The sequence below is a fragment of the Cibotium barometz genome, chromosome 22 (genome assembly GCF_041138505.1).
Source record: "Cibotium barometz isolate CiBa-2024 chromosome 22, ASM4113850v1, whole genome shotgun sequence".
Classification (NCBI taxonomy): domain Eukaryota; kingdom Viridiplantae; phylum Streptophyta; class Polypodiopsida; order Cyatheales; family Cibotiaceae; genus Cibotium; species Cibotium barometz.
Genome location: NC_141067.1, coordinates 19772184 through 19797255, shown reverse-complemented (window position 1 = coordinate 19797255; position 25072 = coordinate 19772184). Strand labels below are relative to the sequence as shown.

Genomic DNA, 25072 nt, shown 5'->3' with positions numbered 1-25072 from the left:
ACAAAACTAGGCAACCTGATCTTGCAACCACCCTGCTTGAGGTATGGAAGATAAAGGGAGGAAAGGAAACAAGTTTAATGTAGTTTTTGGAAGAACAAAGAAAGGATGCACCACATGGGAGAATTAATTTTGTAACAATACACGACTATATACGTGGGTATAGCCGCATGCAGCTATACACACATACATAGCCGCATGTGGCTATAGCCGTGTACTAGGAAAAAAATCATATTGCATGCAGCCCCACGTCTCTCTCACTACATCGTGCGGCTACATCACACGGCTATACCATCATCCTCTGCTAGTGTATGTATATATATATGTATGTATAATGTTCTGAGACAAAGGTTGGCAGCTTTAGATTGCCTCCAAAAGTTTTGGAGAAATATATGCAGTAGATCCATGGATTTAAATGGGGCAATTCCAAACAATAATCAACACAGTAGAAAAAAATTTCGCATAGCCATCACTACAATAGAATGACAATATAGCAATATTTTTAATAGCATTATTATAACTACAAGCCTTGGAAAATGTCGAGGTTATTTCACTGCTAAAAACGTTGCAATGGGAGCACTGCTCAGTTGCATTTATAACATCGAAATAATGATGTCCAGCAGTGAAATTTCACTGTTACAAGCACTGCTTAACAGCAAAAAGAAACTTGCAAAAAAAAAAGATGGGGTAGACTAGGGAATTCTCACAGAACTCCCTAGTCTGCCCCAACTTTTTTCAAATAAAGAGATAGTAGAAAGAAGTATGGATAAGAACATTAACACAAAAATATATTTAGTGAGTTCATATACAAAAAAAAAAGCTAAACAGATGACTAATCATCATCCTCATCCTCATTTTCAAAATCACTTTCTTGATCTTCTTCATGTTCATACTCCGGATCATCTTCACTTTCCGACATACATGTACACATGAATAAGATAACTATTCAATAGTAAAAGAGAACATAAAATACACAAGAAAAATACTTATATATTAAGTACCTCATTAACTATAGTTCCCAAAAGGGACTCATTCAAGGGAACACCTCGTACGTGTATCCATTCCCATAATTGTTTTCAGGGGGTTGCGTACCCATAATCATATTGTTGCGGGGCGACCAATAATCTCCCTGTAAAGAAACAATAAAATAGAAAGTAAAATTATAAATTTAAGAGAAGAGTAAAATAGAAGACAAAATTAGATTAATGCAAAGAGAAAAATATATACTGACAAATCGTGCATTGAAGGAATATTTTCCTCCCGACCCAGATTGAGAAGCTCCGCACTTCCATAGTCTTAAAGCACTTGCCTATTTCTTGTTGTTTGTATGCATTTGGATTCTTCTTCACAAAGCTCTACACATACCTCCACTCATCTTGTGTGTAAATACTAGGCTTCTCAGAGTTTGACTTAGCGGCTCTCTTAATGTTTGCTCTTCTATTAGAGAAAAAAAGCTTTATACTTTTTTTCATAAACTCATCTGAGAAGCCAAGGCTTGGATGTGGGACTGGGAACTCACTTTTAATTACATCAATAATATATTGCTTTGAAATTTCATCTTGTGCTTTTCATTTTTTTAAACAAATTTGGAACTCTAAGTTCACAAGAGCATGCATTCAATTAATTACTTGTTTCCCTCTACTATCCATGATAAGCGACCCATCCACATGTTTGCTATATGGTAACTCACCATGGATCATGTGGTGGGATTTCTCTCTTTGGGGATGGCTCATCCATGTGGGGTAAGCCCTCCCTCTTCTCTATATATGGAGATAATGTGGGGGACTTAGTAGAGCTTCTTCCAAAGTAAAATCACCCTATTCCCTCGTCGCTACTACGTCTAGTCAACCCCCTCACTAGAATCCCTACATCGTGGGTGGTGGTAAAGATCAACATGAGGGAGGAGGTGTGGGTCTAGTAGATGTGGGTCTAGTAGATTGAGGTGTAGGGTTATCACACCCGGCTCGTGATGGGCCTCCTAAGCCACTTGGGCCTACACCATACACTAGAGTAGATTGGCTTGATTGTAGAAAAGGTACCACACTGGCCTGAATATGAGGATACATAAAGAGAGATACTCAATGCATAAACACATAAAGAGAGGGAGAACATACAAATCCACATATAACATACAAGTATACTAATGTATACATCATTTGTGTTCATCCAGGATGCCCATAATGTTGATTGATGATGGAGAGTAGATGCAAGACATTTAGGTCTTGAGAAGGGTCAATTGGAATTGAATGTTGAAGAATAGAAGACATGGTTTCCTACAAAACACATACAATTATGTATATGATACATGATTTTAAAGCCCTTATGCTTAAGACACATCTATCCATAAATCCCTTATTCTTAAGCCTTATGCTTAAGACACCTCTATCCATAAATCTCTTATTCTTAAGCCTTATGCTTAAGCCTCTATGCATAAGGCTTATGCATAATCCCTCATGCAATAAGCCCTTATTCTTAAGCCTATGCATAAAGCCCTTATGCTAAATTCTAATTCATAAAGCCCTTATACTTAATCTTTATGCTTACGCCTCTATGCATAAAGACCTCATGCATAAAGCCCTTATGCATATAGCCCTCATGCAATAAGCCATTATGCTTAAGCCTCCATGCATAAAGCTCTTATTCTTAATCCCTTATGCATAATACCTTAAGCATAAATTCTTCATGCATGAAGCCATAATTCAATATGTTGCATAAGGCTTCATGCAATAATCTCTCTATGCATAAGCCCTTATGCATAGAGGCTTAAGCCATAATATATATATATGCTCTATGCATAAGGCTTTTATGCACAAAGGCTTCATGCGTAATGCATGAATCCTTTATGCATAATGCATGAAGTCTTTATGTATAAGACTTAAGCATAAAGCCTCTATGCATAAAGGCTTCATGCATGAAGCCATAATGCATGTTGTATAAGGCTACATGAAATAAGCCCTTATGCATAGAGGCTTAAGCCATAATGCATGTAGGCTCTATGCATAAGGATCTATGAAGCCTTTATGCATAAAGCCTTATGCTTAAGCCTCTATGCATAAGGCTTATGTTTAGAAGCTTCATCAAAAGATCCATAATGCATAAAGGCTTCATGAGATTTATGCAAAGAGGTTTCACAAATGCATGCATAATAATTAAAACTATCCCAAGCACCCAGGGATACACCATAAAGAAGTAAAGAAAGGGTTTGTGAAAGACAAGTGCTCTCACCTTGATTTAGAAAAGTTGAGTGTTTGTTGAGAAAGTAGAGTGCAGGTTGAAAGAAAAGATCCAATCTACAAGTAGAAGCACAAAAATAAACAATGTGTATGTTAGTAAAACAAAATAAACAAATCATGAAGCATAGAGACTTATGCATAGAGGCTTCATGCATGTTTCTCTTCCACCCACCTCTTCCACTCATACTCAAGCAAGGTATGTTCTTGTTTCTTTATTTCATGCATGAGAGCTTTCCATGAAATATTATCTTCATCTCCTATGCAAAAAAATCTTTCCATGAAAGCTTCATCTCCCCTCTCTTGTAAGGTTTTCCCCTCTTTTCTGTTTCTTTCTCCTCTCATTCTCCTCTCTTTTCCCTCTCTTGAAGCTAAACCACCCTAACCCTATCTTTTACATAGAAATCCTAATATAGAGCTTTCATGGAGAGCTCTCTATGAAAGCTCTCTATTGGGCTTTCTATTTAGAAGTTAGGGTAAGCAATGCATAAGCCATGCACTTTCTATTATTAAGACCATTGTGATCAAGCTTTCTATTAGTATTAGGGTTAGGGTTACGATTAGAGTGACTCACATTGCTCTTCTCCTCTTCTCTTCTTCCACTTCTTCTCTTCTCCTCTTCCTTTCTCATATATTAATGTAGTTTACTTATAACTTTTTTTGTAGACAACTAATAAAATGTTTATTCCTAATTGATTTATTTTGGTTTGATTTTGTAGGTTTTTCTTCTACATCATTAAGTCAACACGAGTAAGCCTCTTGATGTAAAATCTCAACAGTTATACCTCTCCGGTTTTTTATTCTTATGGTGCATCCTAGGTGCTTGGGAGTTTTTTTAGGGTTTACTTATTTTGTAGTTTTATGCATAGAACTCCATGAAACCCCTTTGCATAGAGCTTCATGAAGCTCTATGCCTTATGCATTATGGCTTCATCCATGAAGCCTCTTTGAATAAAGCTCATGAATCTCTTTGCATATTGGCTTCATACACGTAGAAGCTTTATGCTTCAGGCTTTATGCATAAAGCCATAATGCATATCTGCCCATCACCGTTGAGCAGCAAAATTTTTCTACTAATTTTGTTGTTGGGCAATGAAATTTTGTTGGGTGTTACAACAAAATTTCACCTGGACAGTGAAACCTTGTTGTTGAAAATGCTACTAGGCACTGACCTTATTGTGTACCTTTTTGTTGCAAGATCTTGTAACTGTTTGTGCTAACATGTACTGTCTTATGGGTGGCAGATGTCTAGCTCTGACTTTAATTATTGATTGGTGGTTGGTTCCAAAGCATGGTTAAAGGAGAAGATACAATGTATGTGTGATCGATTCAAGGACCAATATATACGACTACATCGTATAACAATTGATCATGTCCATATATATGGGCTTCATGAGGCATTTTCATGACCAAGTGCACATGATGACATGGAGGAAAATTGTATAAAAGTGTTACACAATATTCCACACCATTTCATGACATTGGATAAATTGCAAAATGTGGCAAGGCTTCATAGGGAAAGCATGGTTGAGAATCATCCTCTCCAACCAATGAATGAGGTGCCTCCACCATTGCCACATGAGGAGGAAGAGGATCTCATCATGGAAGACATGGTGAATGATTTCTTTGAACAAGAGGTCATAGTGATGGTGGAGTGCAAACTCCAATGTCACAAGAGAAGCAAACCTTACATAGAGAGGTAAGCACCCGTTTGTATGAGGGATGTGTGTACTCTACACTCCGAGCAAACTTGGAACTATTAAACTTGCAAACAACTTATGGATGGAGTGATGCAAGTGTTACAAGTGACCCATCATTACACCCTTAAACATGATTGGGTTAAGAAATCAAAGTCAAAGGTAGATCCTAAAAATCTAGGTCACACACCGTTGAATGCTTTCTTCAATGATTTGTGCTCAATTTGTGCATTCATTCATCTTAGAAAGAGCACCTAGCTTGCCTAAAAAGGGTGTTTGAAAGGTGTCGATTTTATCGCATATCCTTAAACCCTTACAAACATTAAGAAACATTTGGACATCTTTTGGACCCTTTGTTGATGATCTTCATTAGAAATGGACCAATAGGAAGAGAGGAGTGTGCACATTTGGTCTCTTCCAAAAGTAGGGGGCAACTAGGCTTGTCTCCCTCATTACTACATTTGTGGGATTCAAAAAGTAGGGAGTGGCCTTCATAAATTAGGGAGGTGGAGTGCAAAAAGTAGGAGTGTGCCATAAAGCAAGGGGGTAGCTTTTAAAAAGTAGAGGGCTCCGCCAATTTCAGCCCCATCAATCTCGTGGGTCAAAAAAACCTTAAAAAATAGGATTTTTCAAGAAAAAAGTGCATTTTTCCCTCTCAAAACCCAACCCAAACCATATTATATAAAAAAAACTTCTCTTTTCACCTCAGATTCCTCTCCCTACACATTATTCTTTCCTCCAACATCATCCTCTTCACCCCAAACCTAAAATCTCCATAGCTCATTCTCTCTCTACTGTCCAACCTTCTCTCTCTCTCTCTCTCCCTTCCTTCTCTCTACTGTGCTCAGATTTGTAACCTTTTCTATCTCCGTCACGCACAAGTGCACACATTCAAATCTCCTCACACCCACATCTACCTCCCTCTCCCCAACAACCTCAAATCTGTACTGGTGGGCAACCTTCTCTCTCTCTCTCTTCTGCCTAAAACCTTTCTAGCAAAACACACAATGGAGGGTAGTGCATCTTTGTCGAGGAGAAGGCCAAGGGATGATGTTGGGGCTCTACTCATGCATAATACGAGGAATGAACACGATGCTTAGATTGAAAAACAATTTCAAAAGGAAGATTGGGTGTATTTGCAGCCCAGTGCCAGTAGACCGCACATTGAGTTCAATGTGGAGATGTGATTGAGCACCATTGGAAGGGGCATCTACTAGGATTCAAGGAAACAAGGCGTGATGGATTGGTGGCCCTAGTGCAACATGTGTACTCAGCATCGAAAATTTCTTTACGCCTACATTGTCATAGTCCTCGTTTCCCTTGCAACTGTATGCTTTCACTTTAGTATCAAGGTGTTTGGATAGGTTGGAAGGAGGATGGGAGAAAATACCAAGGTGTCCTCAGATTGGGGGCCGAATGATGTCACCTTGGTTCAAAGAATCTAAGCTATGAGTGTCCACTGGAGCAATTTTGTAATATCCCTCCATCGAAGTTTTGTAAAAAGAATAGTTTTTGAGATACTTCGGTGTTTAAAATATGTTATCTTGTTTCTTGAAGAGGTGGTTTCGTCCTTTAAAAAATCAACATTTTTTCATGTTTTTTGGTCTAGTGTGAAATGGCCGCTATCTTGTATAAATAGTACTTTGAAGGCTTGATGTGTCATTTTTGCACTCATTCTCAAGAGCACAAGGCACCTCCACACTCGAGCTTTAGAGCACATGGCTACCTACGATCGCTTCATGGACTTCCTCCGTGAGAGCAAGTTTCTAGAGGCCACACACTTGCATGTAATGTTCACTCACGAGATCGATTGGATCTCCACACTGCGCCTCCATGAAGAATTATTTGTAGACACATTATCATACATGGACACCCACATTAAGCCGCACTTTGTCTCTCTGGTCAACAATGATAGATTGTGGGTGCCCTCCAACCTCCTAGAGTACATCAACCACCACAATGGAAGGCCCTTCCAAAAGCAGCTTAGAAGATTTGAAGCAATGGTGAAATCTAGACACTTCCTAGAGCTTAACAGAAAGCAAGTCAATAGAGGTGCCATTGGCCATCGCTTTCTATCATGGCTGGCCTGCTTTGTTTTCTTCCTTTCAAAAGGAGATAAGGAAGAGGAGTTTGAACTGCCACAACTGCGCCTTGGAGGATTCATCCACAACAAGGAAGAGCCTCAGAGTGCAACGCAAACAGGTGTAAGTGAAAGCCTAATCGACGCACAACAATTTCCAGGAGGTGCGTTAGGGCTCGCAGAAAATCCATGCCACTTTGAGGCCAGTGGAAGTGGCACAGCAATTGAAGATGAAGATGACTCTATCCACCTTCTTGAGATAGAGATTGACTCTCTATGTCTGGTTGTGGGGTAGAGGGGAGTTTTTCATTTTTTTTGCATGATATTGAAAAGTCATGTGGCCTCTGCATGGATGAGTGCTCAAGCATGCTCAGGCTGAAGGCAGAGTTCCAATTGGATGACTCTAACACAGGTAACATGGAGGAGAACCTCCTCCCACTCACAAACTCGGTGGAGGAGATGATGATCATTGCTTTAGAGGTAGCCAAGAATGCAGGCAAATGTCACCGAGGAGGAGTTCCAAGCGGCGCAACAAATTGTCTCCTGCGCAATCGTGCCTTGGAAACCAACTCCAACACAAAATATCGACGATTCCAAGTCCAACAATGATTTAGAGTTAAAGGCTAATGTAGATGAATGATAAGCAAGAGAACATGCTAGAGATGGACAGTTAAGCTATGCCGGGTGGGGGAACGCGTGCTACTACAGAACCATATCCGGCTCTTGGCCACTACATTGGACACCTCCCAACCAATGACTTTGTGATTATTCACAAATAATTCACACCCAATGCCAGCTTCCCCCTTTTTGCATTAAACACCTTCTCAAAGCAACTATGTGCGGCCACTATTGGTCAGTCTCGCGAGAGCGGCTATAGAGGCAAGGTTCTTGCCCAATTAGGAATTTCCAAGTTGCTTGGCCATGACTCACCATGAGAAATTGCCACTGCTATTCTAACCAGTGAGCTCCCCGTAGCTAGGAAGCGACGAACCTCTCTTGTAAAGAGTATTCCCAAATCCCACATGTAAATTTTTATATCAAAACAATGCTCAAAGTGGATTTTAAGTACATGTGATTGATTTATAATCTAAAAACGAGGAGGGCCAAAAGAGTGTAAGAAAGGGCTATCTGCTCCGGGGGGGTCACTCGAATATGTAAGCGTAGCACATGGGTTCAACAAAAGGGGTTTTTTTAATCCCTTTTTTACAAATTTTTTACATACAGAAGGGTACCATTTAAAGGGGGTATTTACAGATTCAATAGAAAAAGGGTGTGTTTTATTTATGAAAATTTTACAGATAAGGGGTTTTTTAATTAGGCCTTGAACGCACGTGATATAGAGAGTTTACATATAGTGAAACCCCCGAGGCTGTCTGAGAGCCCCGCATAGGGCATTTTTGCACCCTTTTGGAGAAATATGTGCCATTTAATTTTTGTTGATTTTCAAGTGAAATAAACATGTTTTCTGTTGAGACGACGTGACCGCAGAATGTGTGTAGTCTTTGTAAGTGACTCGTGGAGAGGGAATTTTCAAAACACGAAAATCAAACAAAATGTTAAGTTGTTTCCCATAAATGAGCACAGAAATAATGCGTGCAATGTTCTAGAAGGCAACCCATAAAACAATATCATTAACTTTTGTAGCTTTCATATTTCAACAAAAATGTTGTTGAACTCATTGAATTCGATTGAAACATTACCATCTGTAGTCTTCTTCTTTCCCCATGCTACAATGCAAAGTGTATCGTTGATGTGGTAGTAATCCCCAATCCTGCATTTTACATCTTCATTGCTCACTCCCTTTGCTAGATAATGTAAATTTTCCCAAATCCCACATGTAAATTTTTATATCAATACAATGTTGAAAGTGGCTTTTAAGTACATGTGATTGATTTGTAATCTAGAAAAGAGGAGGGCCAGAAGGGTGCAAATAGGGGCTGTTCGGGAAGCCCACGTGCAGGATTGGGGATTACTACCACGTGCTACGCTTACATATTCGAGTGACCCACGTGCTATGCTTACATATTCGAGTGACCCACGTGCTACGCTTACATATTTGAGTGAACCCCCCACGTGCTATGCTTACATATTCGAGTGACCCCCCCCCCCCCCCCCCCCCCCCCCGAATATGTAAGCGTAGCACATGGGTTCAACAAAAGGGGGTTTTTTAATCCCTTTTTTACAAGTTTTTTACATACAGAAGGGTACCATTTAAAGGGGTATTTACAGATTCAATAGAAAAAGGGTGTGTTTTATTTATGAAAATTTTACAGATAAGGGGTTTTTTAATTAGGCCTTGAACGCACGTGATATAGAGAGTTTACATATAGTGAAACCCCCGAGGCTGTCCGAGAGCCCCGCATAGGGCATTTTTGCACCCTTTTGGAGAAATATGTGCCATTTAATTTTTGTTGGTTTTCAAGTGAAATAAACATGTTTTCTGTTGAGACAACGTGACCGCAGAATGTGTGTAGTCTTTGTAAGTGACTCGTGGAGAGGGAATTTTCAAAACACGAAAATCAAACAAAATGTTAAGTCGTTTCCCATAAATGAGCACAAAAATAATGCATGCAATGTTCTAGAAGGCAACCCATAGAACAATATCAATAACTTTTGTAGCTTTCGTATTTCAACAAAAATGTTGTTGAACTCATTGAATTCGAATGAAACATTACCATCCATAGTCTTCTTCTTTCCCCATGCTACAATGCAAAGTGTATCGTTGATGTGGTAGTAATCCCCAATCCTACATTTTACATCTTCATTGCGCACTCCCTTTGCTAGACAATGTAAATTTTCCCAAATCCCACATGTAAATTTTTATATCAATACAATGTTGAAAGTGGCTTTTAAGTACATGTGATTGATTTGTAATCTAGAAAAGAGGAGGGGCAGAAGGGTGCAAATAGGGGCTGTTCAGGGACCCCACATAGGGTATTTTCACACCCTTCTGGCCATCATGAATTTAATTTCCATTGGGTTGAGTTATACCACGACAAATTTTAAGGGATTTGAGTTATAATTTTTATAAAAACCTTTAAATTTTAGGAAAAAACCTATAAAAATTTGAGGTTGAAGGTTTTTCGAATTGTTGGGAAAAATGTTTTCTGCAAACACTGCACCTATTGCTCGAAATAGTCCATTGTTTCTCTCTTCCGCCTCCACCCCCAGCTCCACCTACCACCACAAGACAATATGCCACATTAGAAAGGAGGGCTAGAGGGGAGAAAAAATGGCATGTATGAGGCCCCTATACACAGGCCCCTGTACACAGCATTTTTGCACCCCTCTTGCCATCATGACTTTCCTACTCTTAACTCCATTTCAGCCACCCCAAGCCCTTTGCGTGATGAGAGTTTATTCAAAATCGACACATCTTACTAGAAAACCATTTGGGCCAAAAGGGTGTGAAAAATGCCATTGCATGCAGCTTGGAGGGGCCTTTTGCACCCTTTTGGCCCTTTACTAAAACGCGATTGAAAGCACATACACGCTTAAATCAAATAGATAATAACAAGATAGAGTGCACATCGACAATTTCAAGACGTACACATCGACAATTGCAAGATATATTACACATCGAAAATTCATTAATATCAAAAATTGAGATACTCTATGGACTTCTTGTAGTGTCGTATCTCCTGGAAAGCCCTCTACCCTGAGCGTCTCCTACGAGTGGGGCCACGAGGAAGATGTTCAACAAGGGGACGTGCTTATCCCGAGAGCGAGGCCTATAATAGGTCGACTTCCTTCTGTTTCTTTTGGGGGTCAGTGCTTCTTCCTCTTGCTCCCCTTTCTTCTCTTGTTGCTGCTGTTTGTCTTGCTCCTGTTGTTGCTCATGTTGTTGCATGGTGATGTGCGGCAAAGGTCTTTGCTCCTACGGCTGGGTGGTTGGAAAACTCCATGTGCGCCCAAAGAGGCTCCCTCCAGTTGGTGTCGGTGTCTATTACGCTGCTATCTTCTATGCCATAATCCTTCAACTTTACATGTTTGCTTTGCTGGGATGAGCTGGCTTACTCTATAATTTTTTTCTTTAGATTGCGGTTCTAACACTCCAAATTCTTCTTTGTGTTGTCCTTCAATCGTGCATGTAAGTCATCTTCTTCATTGTTTGCTTTGTACTACACACCATGGTGAGGAGAGCCGAGGGCAAGGATAGGAAGGCTCTAGTGTGTTTTTCTCACTGGCGAGACGAAGAATGGAAAAAAGTAGAGGTTGACCTTTATTTATACAAGAAAATGCCATCATTGCAATAACCCTAAAAAACCCTAACTTTAAGAGGTCACTCGCACATGCGAACAAATCATACACATGCTAAATGCATGTCAAGCTACATGGAGCATCATTTGACTAAGCGTTCATTGGAGACAATATTGAAAAAATCGACCAAATTTTTTATTGGTCCAACAGGTGCAAAAATAGCGTGTCCAGCCACCTCGCACAGTGTATTTTTGCACCCTTCTAGACACTTATCACAAAGCATTAAAACACACGAACATGTGGAATACAAAGCATGTCATATTTCATCAACATCTTTCAACTTCTTCGAGTATTACAAAGCATCGTAAATCTTTGGGATACAATTCAAGCCATCAAAAAAACTATATTTGAAGGTATTACAAATCTCCCTCACTACCAATCAAACTTAGCAAGGGAAGTATATCAATCTAACAAAATTGGTAATGACACATGACTTCATGGTCCTCAAAACCAAGGGGACTCCAAAAACCGCAACAAAATTTGCACCATAGACTGCCGATGCTCTGCAATGTTCCTAGCAAACTGCAACGCCCTCATGCAGTCCGCTTGTGGTATGGAGGGATCATTACGTGGCCTCTTGCGTGTCAACATGGAAAATTGAGCCCTCCTAATACTGCATGCACAAACAAAATTATCGATCTAGATGCGAAAAGGTTATGCAAATCCTTAACTTCTAGCTCTTGGGCGCTGAGAGGGCATCCTCATCAGGTTGGATGGGGGCCTCGATAGAGAATAAGTATCGTGCGAGTTTGGAAGCAGTGAGTGTGCCTATGAGGAGTTGAGTGCTTGTGTGCTCTCAAAGTTCTTGTACAAAATGGACAAAAAGAGAGAGGGTGCTCATTTATAGTGACCAGTGTAATCATTACACCAAACCCTAGTTTTTAGAGAAATGTCATGCACCAAAAAAATGAGTTTTTAAAACACGAAAGATAACATGGTTCCATATTTGGCAAAAAAGAACCATTTACATTCTCATTTATAACACCTCATTACATTCGATAGATAATATCCCTATAGATTGGCCACACATCAACCCTAGGCCTCATTCAAGTCTATAGGGACCCATACTTTACCAACTCTCCTACGTGTAACCCTCCATGCCACATGACATGCAGGTCCTATCCCTGCCCTCCACCTTGCTGTTTTCTGACCCATACTTTTCATTTAGGTAATTCGAGCCAATTTGGACATTTGAGCCCTCTCCCTTGAAAGGTTTCTTCCAAAGGTATAACAGAAGAACCAATCAAACATTTCTTGTGTTCTTGAAATAAACTCCCCTTGCACAATAATAACCTTCTTGCAATTGCATTCCTTGGGTGCTCCACATGTCAAGCAAGCCGTAGGCATTCATGAAATATGTACCATGAGGGTACAAGATGTGCTGCAAATACCAAACAAAACCACCATATTTAGGAAAAGTGCATTAGAAGAAGAAATCTCTTTTGCAAAACGTTTAAAAGCATTATATGACCATGTAATGCACAATATTCAATTCACCCCATGTGCAGACCACGACTTCAATGAATCTTTGCAACTCTGCTTGAAATTATGTGCAGTTTTCCTCTGTTGTGCTGCTTTGACTCATCAACCACACTACCTTATTGAAATTTTCCAACACTTGCTCTGCAAAACAACAATGTTTGCGTCCAAGCAGTCCGATGTAGTACAAGCACAAAGGTCTTTGCACAGCTCCCATCTCTTTTTGCAGGAACATTTTCACCTTCCTCGATATGTTGCATGTCTGCATTTCTCTGAACCTTGTCCCGTTTGTTGAGAGGCTTTTGGAGAAACCTTCTTGCCTTTCCTCCACTCATTGAAACCTTTTGAGCAACCATATGTGAAACTCTAGAGGTGTTTTGGTTAACTCATATCTCCACGTTACCCCCATGCATTAGGAAACCTTTGGACATCTTTTGGCCTTTGCTAATGACCTTCATTTATCAATGGACCAATAGGAAGAGAGGAGTGTGCACATTTGGTCTCCTCCAAAAGTAGGGGGCAACTAGGCTTGGCTCCCTCATTACTACATTTGTGGGGTTCAAAAAGTAGGCAGTGGCCTTCATAAATTAGGGAGGTGGAGTACAAAACATAGGAGAGTGCCAAAAAGCAAGGGGGTAGCTTCTAAAAAGTAGAGAGCTCCACCAATTTCAACCCCATCATTTTCGTGGTGGGTCAAAAAAACCTAAAAATTTGGAGTTAAAAAAAAAAATCAAAAGTATATTTTTCCCTCTAAAAGCCCAACCCAAACCATATTATATCAAAAAACTTATTTTTTCACCTGAGATTTCTCTCCCTACACATTATTCTTCTCTCCAACATCATCCTCTTCACCCCAAACCTCAAATCTCCATAGCTCATTCTCTCTCTCTCTCTCTCTCTCTCTCTCTCTCCTCTATATATATATATATATATATATATATATATATATACACTATAAGTAGATCTTCAGCCTATCTCTCTACCGGTGTGCAACTCTCTCTCTCTCTCTCTCTCTCTCTCTCTCTCTCTCTCTCCCCTTCCTTATCTCTATTGTGCTCAGATTTGCAACGTTCTCTATCTCTATCACGTGTGCATGCACACATTCGAGTCTCCTCACACCCACATCTACCTCACTCTCCCCAACAACCTGTACTGTTCAACCTTCCTTCTTTCTCTCCCCCCCTATAACCTTTCTAGCAGAACACACTATGGAGAGTAGTGCATCTTTGTCGAGGAGAAGGCCAAGGGACAAGGTTGGGGCTCTACTCATGCACAATACCAGGGATGAACACGGTTCTTGGGTTGAAAAACAATTTCAAAATGGAGATTGGGTGTATTTGCAGCAGCCCAATGCCACTAGACCACATCGAGTTCGGCGTCGAGATGTGGTTGAGCACCATTGGAAGGGCCGTCTACTAGGATTCAAGGAAACAAGGCATGATGGATTGGTAGCCCTAGTGCAACATATGTACTCGGCATCGAAAATTTCTTTGAGCACACATAGTCATAGTCCTCGTTTCCCTTGCAACTGTATGCGTTCACTTTGGTATGTTAGTGTACATGGTATTTGAACTGTTCTTTTCAACTTTATTTGACAGTTTCCTCATTTCCTGATATTTTTCCTTCCAGTATCATTGAGGAGCAGCCCATAAGGAGCCAACAAAGGAGACAAAGGAGGAGGCCAAGGTGTCGAAGGCTGAGTCAAAGGAGGAGGCCAAGGCTGAGGCTACAGATCCCAAAATCGCTTAGAGGCATTTTGTATATGTCCAGAGACAACGTTGTAAAGATTCTGTATTTTTATTGAGCTCGGATCATATTTGTATAAACATTCTATATTTTTATTGAGCGCTACTCGTTATTGTATTTTGTGAGTATTGTGCTTTGCCATAATAAAACAGATGCTCAATAAAATATATTTTTATTGAGCGCTACTCATTATTGTATTTTTATAGTAGTTCAACCTATGATACAAATAACTTCTTGAAACTTTTGTCAAGTGTATCATGTTTCTCAAGTTGTAAAGGAAACTACATACTAAATTGATACATTAGGGATAATGGATGACATAGTACTCTTCTACCAATAGGCTAAGAAACTACATATTAAAGCAATACATTAGGGATAATGTATGAAAGAGTACTATTGGTACATATTAAAGTGGTACATTACGGATAATGTATGACATAGTACTCGTGTACCAATAGGCTAAGAAACTTATAGTACCGAATCCCGATAGGAGGAGAAGTGGTACACTAGGGATAATGGATGTCATAACACTATTGTTGTAATTGAATTTAAAGATTCAAAATTTCGAAATTTTAGTTATAAAACTGATTAAGCAATGCAATTTTCCACCGATAAAAACCAGTTGAACTTCCTTTTTTTCCCACTAGTTTTGAAAAAAAGTTTATTAGTTATAAAATCAATTGAACTATGCAAATCTTCAATAAAAGCCAGTTGAACTTCTTTTTTTTCAATAGTTAGAGAAAAAAGAAGAAGTTTATTTCTAAAAGCAACCTTTGAGGCCCATCAAAAAGCAACCTTGGTTGGTTGGTCGGTCGATGCCGTCCAGAGCTCGCGTTGGAGGCGTAAAGTCAAAAGGGGCAACGCCGTGTAGTGGGAAGGGAGAACACGTGCGGGAACTTTTTAGTAGTCCATTTTGAACAGGTGAAAAAAGGGCTCCTCTGTACGCTGATCCTCCTCCTATTGGTGATCAGGCCACGCCAATTATAAGCTTTGCTGCGATGGTGACCCCATATGGTAGGCGCTGCGGTGCAGGCCAAGCGTGGACCAATGGTGGCTTGTAAGCTGTAGCCTGATGATAACAGCCATGAAGTCAAGGTCCAAGGGCCGTGAAGACATCACCATATTCAGCTACGTCCCTCCCTTGATCATCCAGCCTCTCTCTCTCTTGTCTATATAAAGCTCTCTTTTACTGCATGTTAGCCCATGCCCATCCTCTTAATCTTGCATCCTCATAGCATCAGCTACCCCTTGCTCAATCTTTTAATATACGTAAAGAAGTCTTTTATGTCCTAGATACACACACAAGACATGATACACATGGATGTAAACTTCTCTTCACATTATAACAACCTTCAACATTCACATAATAACTCATGCAAATTCGAAATTCGTTGAGAAAAACGTTTTTCAACTGATGCAAACCCACTCAACTTTTTGCCTAAAAGCATCGTACATGAGTTGTTGATGTACTATCTTGATATGATGACAGGTGCACCTCGCTACACGCCACACACATCTCAAGGGAGAGTTCTTTTTGGATCCTCATCAGTTTGATCCTTCACGTTTTGAGAGTAGGTGTGGTAGCTTTGCCTATATTCCCTTTGGGCAAGGGGCCCGAATTTGCCCAGGCATGGAGTTTGCAAAGATCACCATGGAGCTCTTCCTCTTTCATCTCCTCTCCTCCTTTGATGAGATACAACTCATGGAGCCCAATGAGAAGACAATCATTCGCACCTTCTCACCCTACCCAGAGCAAGGCTTGCCCATCAAGCTCACACCTAGGATCCAGTGAGCCTTGCAATGAAATATTACATTGAAGAAGTTTGTAAACTTTATTTTACTAATATCTCACATACATTAGAAAAAGTGAGACTATTATAGCATCCTTGTTCTTTAGAAAGGGAATTTAAATTACATAGCTTAAATATAATTGGAAAACTATCTCATGCATTTAATGCATCATGTATCATGACAAACAACATAACAAGAGATGAAGGCTATAGCAATACTATTTATAATGATGTAGAGACACATGAAATGAATACCTAAGGACCACTTTGCAATAAAACGTTTTAAATTAAGTGACATTTGTGTGTCTAGTCACTTTTAGTGATACTGGTAATTATAGTGTCTCTAGACCTTTTTTCTTGGCCTAAAAATACTAAGAAAATTTGCACTTTTGTTCGAGGTCCTTTTGAAAATGCGCTTATATACTTGAATTTTGCATTGGCCTTTAAACTTAAGGCTCTCTTGGATAAAGCTTGTTTATTTTTGGCCTAAAAATACTATGAAAATTTGCACTTTCTTTTGAGGTCCTTTTTGAAAATGCACTCATATATTTTGATTTTGCATTGGTCTTTAAACTTAAGGCTCTCTTGGATAAAGCTTGTTTATTTTTATTTTTATTTTTATTTTTATAGCTTGTTTATATCCTAACCAATATATATATATATATTTTTAACTTTTGGTATATAAAAATACTTGTAAAAAACCAATAAATACATTACCATCAAATCATAGCATGTATGGATGTGTGTGTGTGTGTGTGTGTGTACATATATATATACATACATACATATACACATATATGTACATATATATATGTGTGTGTGCATGTGTGTACATATATACATATATATATATATATATATATATGTATATATATATATACATATATATGTATATATATATATATGTATATATATATATATGTATATGTATATGTATATGTATATGTATATGTATATGTGTGTATATGTATATGTATATGTATATGTATATATATATATATATATATATGTATGTATGTACGTATATATATGTATATATATATATGTGTGTGTGTGTGTGTGTGTGTATGTGTATTACTACAACAAATGAAGAGCATAGCCGTGTCAATAGCCGCATAAATTTAAAAGAATCTATATACGGAAGAAAACGGTCACACTGCTATGAATGTGGCTACAAACACAACTACGAGCACACGGCTACAGCCACGTGTGTATAGCTGCGACTATAGCCACGCGTGGCTATAGCCGCAGATTGTTTGCAAGAAAAAGAATGAGGACAAAATGGGTGAGATTTGTGGGGATATGTATCCCCACATCTCTCCCCCATTCTATCTCTGTTTTTTTTAATCACATTATTTAAATACTAGTTAATGACATTTTTTTTAAGACTTAAACACTTAAAACATAAAAAAAAGAATTACAATTAGCCAAAAATATCATGGATTATATTGCAAATTACAAATTACATAGTTCATTACACCTAAATCCTAAAATACATTTTGTTAAGCTTGTTGCACTAAATCCACAAGCTCAGCATGACCAATTGTTTCTTGCATGTGGAAGAGATAAGATAATTCTCCCTCCACTCCATGATTGCTTCGAAAAGATTTTCTTGGGCTTTGTTGATGTCATCTTGAGTGCACCCACCACACGCTTATGCCACGAACGAGATCTGTGACATAGTACTTTCTACGAAGAGCAATGTTGTATGCATCTTCATCGTTGTGGTATGTGAGCAACAATAACCTATTTTTGATTATCTTCATTAATTTTTCAGTGTAGCCATTGAAAATAAACCTATACTAATACATTACATTGATTAAGAATTGATGGATTAAGCATTAATGTATGCGTAGGCTTAAAATCATTACTACATATGCTTAATGTCTTATTGCATATTCTTAATACATGAGTCTTCTGCATTAAGCATATGCATTAAGTTAAGCTTTTTGAAATGCATACACAACAAGACAAAGCACCTACAGACGCGCACACGAGATTTGAAGTGGATAACCTATTTTTCCTATATAATCACACATCTCTAGTACTATCCCACACTTATCTCTAGTACTATCCCATCATTGAGCCTTTATAATATTTTCTCTGTTAGCTTCCTTGAGAATGGGTTCTCAAAGTCATAGGAGTCGGAAACGTGATAGGACTAGACTCCCCCCCATCCACCAAGTTCAAGAGGAGGAGAGGAGAAGGGTAGCTCGTGAGAGAAAGAGAGAGTGGAGAGCACGTCAACGAGCAACACCTTCCGTTGGCGATGATCCAAGCCTTGCTCCTCCTCTTCCACTTCCTCTCCCTTCGCCCTCTTCCCCCCCACTACCCCTTAGTTTAGATAATCCACATGAACCCGCCCTTCTTGAGTCCTCTCTTCTACAAGAACCCACCCCCCCTCCTTTGGGCGCCCTTCGTGTGGATAGGAAAGAACTATCAAAGTCAGGGGCACATCGTCGTGCCCATGCAATCTTCCATTCCTATTTCAAAGACCTCACGTCTTCATCACAGGCATGTGTGCTTGATGCTTTGATTGATCTGCCCAACATGGCCAACTGCAGGGCGCTTTCCGACATTGGAGGTCGAAGAGAGAGGAGAGCTGGCATGGCGGTGCTACAAAGTGTTCGTCATTCCTATATAGTTAACAAGAAGAGGAACTCTGCGGACGCTTTGGCTGCTCGACGGGCTATTGTGGCAGCCATAAGTAGCTCCCAAATGAAGGGTAAGGTAGGCGCTGAAGCGTGGACCAATGGTGGCTTGTAAGCTGTAGCCTGATGATGATAACAGCCATGAAGTCAAGGTCCAAGGGCCGTGAAGACATCACCATATTCAGCTACGTCCCTCCCTTGATCATCCAGCCTCTCTCTCTCTTGTCTATATAAAGCTCTGTTTTACTGCATGTTAGCCCATGCCCATCCTCTTAAGCTTGCATCCTCATAGCATCAGCTACCCCTTGCTCAATCTTCGCTTCTTCTACTTAATCAAGCTTGACCTACGCTCGCATTAACATCATCATCGAATCTACTTTAGTTGACTACTTGATGTGCACATCTCAGTAATTCGCCTAATTGACCCATCCACTCATCATTAGCCGTAATCTTTGTCCTCACTCCTATACTACTATTAGCCCTTGTCATCCCCCACGCTCCTGTACTATTATTAGCTCTAATCATTGCCCACACTCCTATACTATCATTAGCCCTTCTCATTGCTCTCATTAGGCCTCACTCCTGCAACTCTAATATATTTTATCATTAGCTTTAATCATTTCCTTAATCATCGTCCCGCCTCCCTCCATGGATTCTCACGTGAACTCCTTACATTTACAGCTTATAATCTTTGTCGTTGTTGCGGCCCTCTGTATAATTGGCTGCAGCTTTACTGATGCAGTTGATTCTCTAATTACAAGCGTTATACCAGCTATTAAGGTGCTAATGGAGATTTTAGTTGGTGGGATACTTCTGCTAGCCTCGTTCTGTTTCAATACCCAAATCTGGCCTCTCATTAAAGCTCACTGGAACGTGCTAGTGCATGGGTTGCCATCGCTTCCGGCAGGAAGCATGGGCTTGCCTTACTGGGGGGAGACGCTACAGTACATGCGCTCATGGGCGCACCCCATCAACCCAGACCACTGGTATGATGAGAGGCATGCAAAATACGGCAACGTTTTCAAGACGTTCTTGCTGGGCTCCCCGACTGTGGTGATGCTGGGGCCTGATGCCAACAAGTTTGTGCTGTGCAATGAGAACAAACTCTTCGAGAGCAGCTGGCCGAGGTCTCTGAGAGAGCTGGAGGGGCAGCATGCTGTGAGCATGGTGCAAGGCGAAACGCACAAGAGGCTGCGCAGGGCGATCAACGTGTTCTTGAACGCGAATGCGCTCAAGACGTTTGGCGATAGAATCGAAAATGCGGTGGTGAAGCGCATCAAGGAGGATTGGCTCGACGCAGACGGTGTCGTTTTGGGCTACCCCGCCCTGCAGAAACTGGCGTTTCAGCTGAACGCGGAGCTGTTCATGGGGCTGAAGCCCGGGGCTGAGCTGGAGAGGCTGCGCGCCCACTACGAAAACTTTACGGCGGGTTTGGAGTCTCAGCCCTTGGACTTGCCGTGGACCGTCTTCGGCAAGGCCAAGGGGGCGAGGAATGTGCTGCTCAACTACATGTTCACCAAGATCAACACGCGCCGGCGAGAACTTGCACAGCTGGCCAACGCCGTCGATCAGAGCGTCGACGGCGCCAACGACGCGAGAGACCTGCTGGACCTGCTGCTCACGTCCAAGGACGAAGAGACCGGCAACCTGTACGCGGCTGAGGAGATCGGCGACAACATGCTCCTGTTGGTCCACGCAGGCCAAGACACCACCGCATCCGCACTCGCAGTCACCCTGAAGCACCTCGCACAATCGCCCGACATACTCTCTAAGCTCAAATCAGGTAGCCAATCACGTAATCGTATCTCCTCTTAATTACTACCCGTCATCTTTTTGCACCCGATTCCGCTAATCACCTGATAATTGTACCTGTATATCGTGCAGAGTGCAGAGCTCTAGCTGCGTCACTACGTGAGAGCGGGCAGCAGCACGCGAGCAGAGAGAAGCTCAAAAGCATCGACCTCCTGAGGTGTGTGATAAGCGAGGGGTTACGCATGTGCCCACCAGTATCCGGTTTCTTCAAAAGGGCAAAGTGCGACGTGGTCCATCAAGGGTATACGATTCCGAAGGGCTGGACGGTAAGGGTTATCACTTTTAATATACGTAAAGAAGTCTTTTATGTCCTAGATACACACACAAGACATGATACACATGGATGTAAACCTCTCTTCACATTATAACAACCTTCAACATTCACATAATAACTCATGCAAATTCGAAATTCGTTGAGAAAAACGTTTTTCAACTGATGCAAACCCACTCAACTTTTTGCCTAAAAGCATCGTACATGAGTTGTTGATGTACTATCTTGATATGATGACAGGTGCACCTCGCTACAGGGTGGTTGCAAGATGAGGTTATCTAGTTTCATGTCGTGGGCGTCCTTGGCTTTAGCTGAAAAACAACCATTTTTTCAAGAAGAATAGCCAATCTCTCATAGTTAGCCAAGGAGTTTCACTTCAAGGTCTTCTAATGAAACATCATATACAAAGTTGGGCACCTAAAACTATAATCTGATCGAATATCCAATAATTGCAAATCCCCTTTTCTTTGGGAACCAAGTTTGTATACAGGCCCTGTCCTAGGTTTAGACAGGTATAGTGAATGTGAGTAAATTGCCTATAACTTTTACATTATTACTCATATGATGTTCCCACTTTGCATATCACAAATACAAATAACATAGAGCTTAACTTGATTTATCGAGTAATTTTTGATGTGTTCTACTATTTTCTATATTATTTAAAAGACATTAGAATTGTTAAAAAACATACTATTTTATCCTCCCACCACATCTACCATTTAAAATGCTCAAATTGTATGGATCTAGTGATGATTAGATTGGGAAAGATTAGTATAATGTGGGTATAAGGTAAAATTACAAATCTAACGGTTTGATTTTTGTAGATTTACTTTGGAAAATTTATTATGACTGTCTGAGGCCCATTAAATCAATAGTAATTTAATTCTAGAAAATTAAATATTGAATCTTTCAATCTAAAAACTCAAGGGATCAATACTCTTGTTGCCATGAATTTATTAAAAAAAATTTGGCTTGATTTGAGTATGGGAAGGTCCATTTTCAATCCTCCCAAGTGAAAATTCCCATATTGTGTCCACTCTCCCCTTTTCAAGTCTAAAACTAATCCTAGTTAGGTTTGGAAATCTAGGCTTGGTAAACTTCACAGCTTAGGTTTCATTCCATGTGTGAGGCTTGGGTAGGCACAAACCTTATATATGCATGCCACTTTATGTCCACGTGAGCATCGAGAGGATCCACATAAGCAGCTTGCCACCTCCACCCTCCATGTCAACATGGTCAACCTAGTTGACTCCCCACCTCATCATCCTACTCATCATTAATGCCACATCATCTTGCCACCTTTGCATGCCACCTCGCACATGGTGACATGGCATGCCACATCATGGAATTGCCACATCAACCATAATAGTGCCACATGTCAAGAGAATGCCACGTGTCATGCACGCTTGTGACACGTGGCATCTCCTTCCCACCTCCCCTCTTTTTTCAAAAATATATTTTTGGAAAAGTTAATTTAGTAATTTAGAGAAATAGAATATAGAAATTTAAATAATAAAATATATGTAACTTATTAAATAAAAGAATTTAAAATCACTAATTTTAAAGGATTATATTTTGGGATTAGATCAATAAAAATATTATTAAAGATCATATTATTAATTTAAAAAAAATAAATTTTTTAATTTTATATTTCTTGAATTTTTTTTATGTAGAATAAACCTTTGAATAAAATTTAAAAAAAATACTTTATTTAAAAAAAGCAGTTATATAATTATAAAATAAAAGATATCTTTAAAGATATATTTATATATCTAGTAATGATAAATATTTAGACTTGTTAATAAATATTATAAATAATATTAATTTTTAAGTGGATAATAGTTTATCTTTAATTATCTTTATGTTTATCTTAGTTATCCGATCAATCTTAGATAGGAAATCCAATGAGATTTGAAGTGGATAACCTATTTTTCCTATATAATCACACATCTCTAGTACTATCCCACACTTATCTCTAGTACTATCCCATCATTGAGCCTTTATAATATTTTCTCTCTTAGCTTCCTTGAGAATGGGTTCTCAAAGTCATAGGAGTCGGAAACGTGATAGGACTAGACTCCCCCCCATCCACCAAGTTCAAGAGGAGGAGAGGAGAAGGGTAGCTCGTGAGAGAAAGAGAGAGTGGAGAGCACGTCAACGAGCAACACCTTCCGTTGGTGATGATCCAAGCCTTGCTCCTCCTCTTCCACTTCCTCTCCCTTCGCCCTCTTCCCCCCCACTACCCCTTAGTTTAGATAATCCACATGAACCCGCCCTTCTCGAGTCCTCTCTTCTACAAGAACCCACCCCCCTCCTTTGGGCGCCCTTCGTGTGGATAGGAAAGAACTATCAAAGTCAGGGGCACATCGTCGTGCCCATGCAATCTTCCATTCCTATTTCAAAGACCTCACGTCTTCATCACAGGCATGTGTGCTTGATGCTTTGATTGATCTGCCCAACATGGCCAACTGCAGGGCGCTTTCCGACATTGGGAGGTCGAAGAGAGAGGAGAGCTGGCATGGCGGTGCTACAAAGTGTTCGTCATTCCTATATAGTTAACAAGAAGAGGAACTCTACGGACGCTTTGGCTGCTCGACGGGCTATTGTGGCAGCCATAAGTAGCTCCCAAATGAAGGGTAAGGTTAGTGCCACATCTCGCATCCTTTCCATAGCACCACACGCACTTAGAGTTGGGTCTATTAGGCGACAAAGTTTAGATGCCAATGAGGTTGGTGCTATGTGGGCGAGTAGTGGTCGTGTAGCTAGGCATGATCGCCTACTAGATGAAACCACTAGAACCTTGATAGAAAGCTTTTGGGAGGAGAATTGTCGTGCATCGCCAGTTTTCAAGAAAGCTTTGCGTAAGAGAGTGACAAGAGGAGTGTTCATTGAGCACGGTGCTTGCTTTCTTGAAATGACCCAAACTGAGTTGTATTCTCAGTTTGTGGCTTCGTATCCAGAGCTTAAAATTAGGCAAAGGTCATTTGAGGGGTGTAAGCCTTGGTCTGTGAGGTACTCACGTCAGCGTGACACATGTTGTTGTCGCTACCATGTTGAGTTCAAACTTTTTTATGATGTGTTCCGTTCTCTTAGTGGGCATAGAGAGTTGCCTCGTAGTCCACGTGATTTCATCCACTCTCTTTTGTGTGCATGCACGGAGGATGCCCAGTTCCATAGGATGCCTTGTGTGGAGAGCAATTGCACATCATGTGGTTCACTTGCACATCTACAGATGGTAGATCTTGATGCAAGTGACCAAGAGATAGTGGCATGGCAACATTATGAGTATGTGACACACCAGCTCCAGAGTGGTGGACAGTCCAGGAAGTTGCAGCTCGTGGACAAACATACACCACGTTGTCACTTCATAGCCACATTTAGGGAGCAGATCTACCCCTACATACGGCACAGTCATTGTGCCAAGTGGCAGGATCGTCAGTTCCGAGCATGCCTAGCAGAGTTTCCTATTGGTGTGGTCGTCTCTGTGATTGATTTTGCAGAGAACTACACTTTCACACCTTTTCAGGAGATACAATCTGAGTATTACTTCTCAGAGCAGGTAATGGTTATATTTTGTAATATTTGTTTTATGTTTGAGCTACATTACTTAATTGATTTTTTGTGTCCTAAACGTATGTATTGCTTACCTCACCAGGTTGCTATTTTGGTCCACATTAGCTATCGACATGCAGAGGCTCATGTAGATGGGATAGCGAGTACCCCCGAGACCCGTGTCATTATTCGAGAGTATCATTTCTATATCAGTGATGATCGTTCACATGATGCACATTTTGTGCAACACTGTTTTCGTCTCCATGACGATTTTTTAGGAGATTGTGGGATCAGACATGTCCAGCGATGGGTTTGGTCGGATGGTTGTGGCGCACAGTTCAAGTCATCACGTCAATTCTATTGGCTCTACAGGTAGTACTTATGGCTTTCTTACATTTACAATTAAACTAAATTCACTAGAACATCTTAAAGAAAACAATAACTAAGACTATCTTTTATGGATTTATAGGTGGCATGTGCAGTCTAGTATCCCAGTGATTTGGTCAT

The 25072-nt window shown here is 40.3% G+C and overlaps 1 protein-coding gene across 1 annotated transcript; it reads left to right on the top strand.

Moving 5' to 3' along the window:
- The first annotated feature begins 19269 nt into the window (after nucleotides 1-19269).
- LOC147626357 (11,12-secotaxane synthase-like) lies at nucleotides 19270-21295 on the top strand. Its single transcript, XM_086816798.1, has 3 exons — nucleotides 19270-20713; nucleotides 20815-21008; nucleotides 21254-21295. Exons 1-3 carry the CDS (start codon nucleotides 19579-19581, stop codon nucleotides 21293-21295), a joined length of 1371 nt encoding a protein of 456 aa, XP_086672924.1. The 5' UTR covers nucleotides 19270-19578.
- The last annotated feature ends 3777 nt before the right edge of the window (nucleotides 21296-25072 follow it).

Excerpts from the sequence above, each read along its gene's own strand:
- LOC147626357 (XM_086816798.1), top strand. The coding sequence starts at position 19,579 with ATGGATTCTCACGTGAACTCCTTACATTTACAGCTTATAATCTTTGTC. Across the intron at positions 20,714-20,814 it reads ACTCTCTAAGCTCAAATCAG|AGTGCAGAGCTCTAGCTGCG; the intron begins GTAGCCAATCAC and ends TATATCGTGCAG. Across the intron at positions 21,009-21,253 it reads CGATTCCGAAGGGCTGGACG|GTGCACCTCGCTACAGGGTG; the intron begins GTAAGGGTTATC and ends ATATGATGACAG.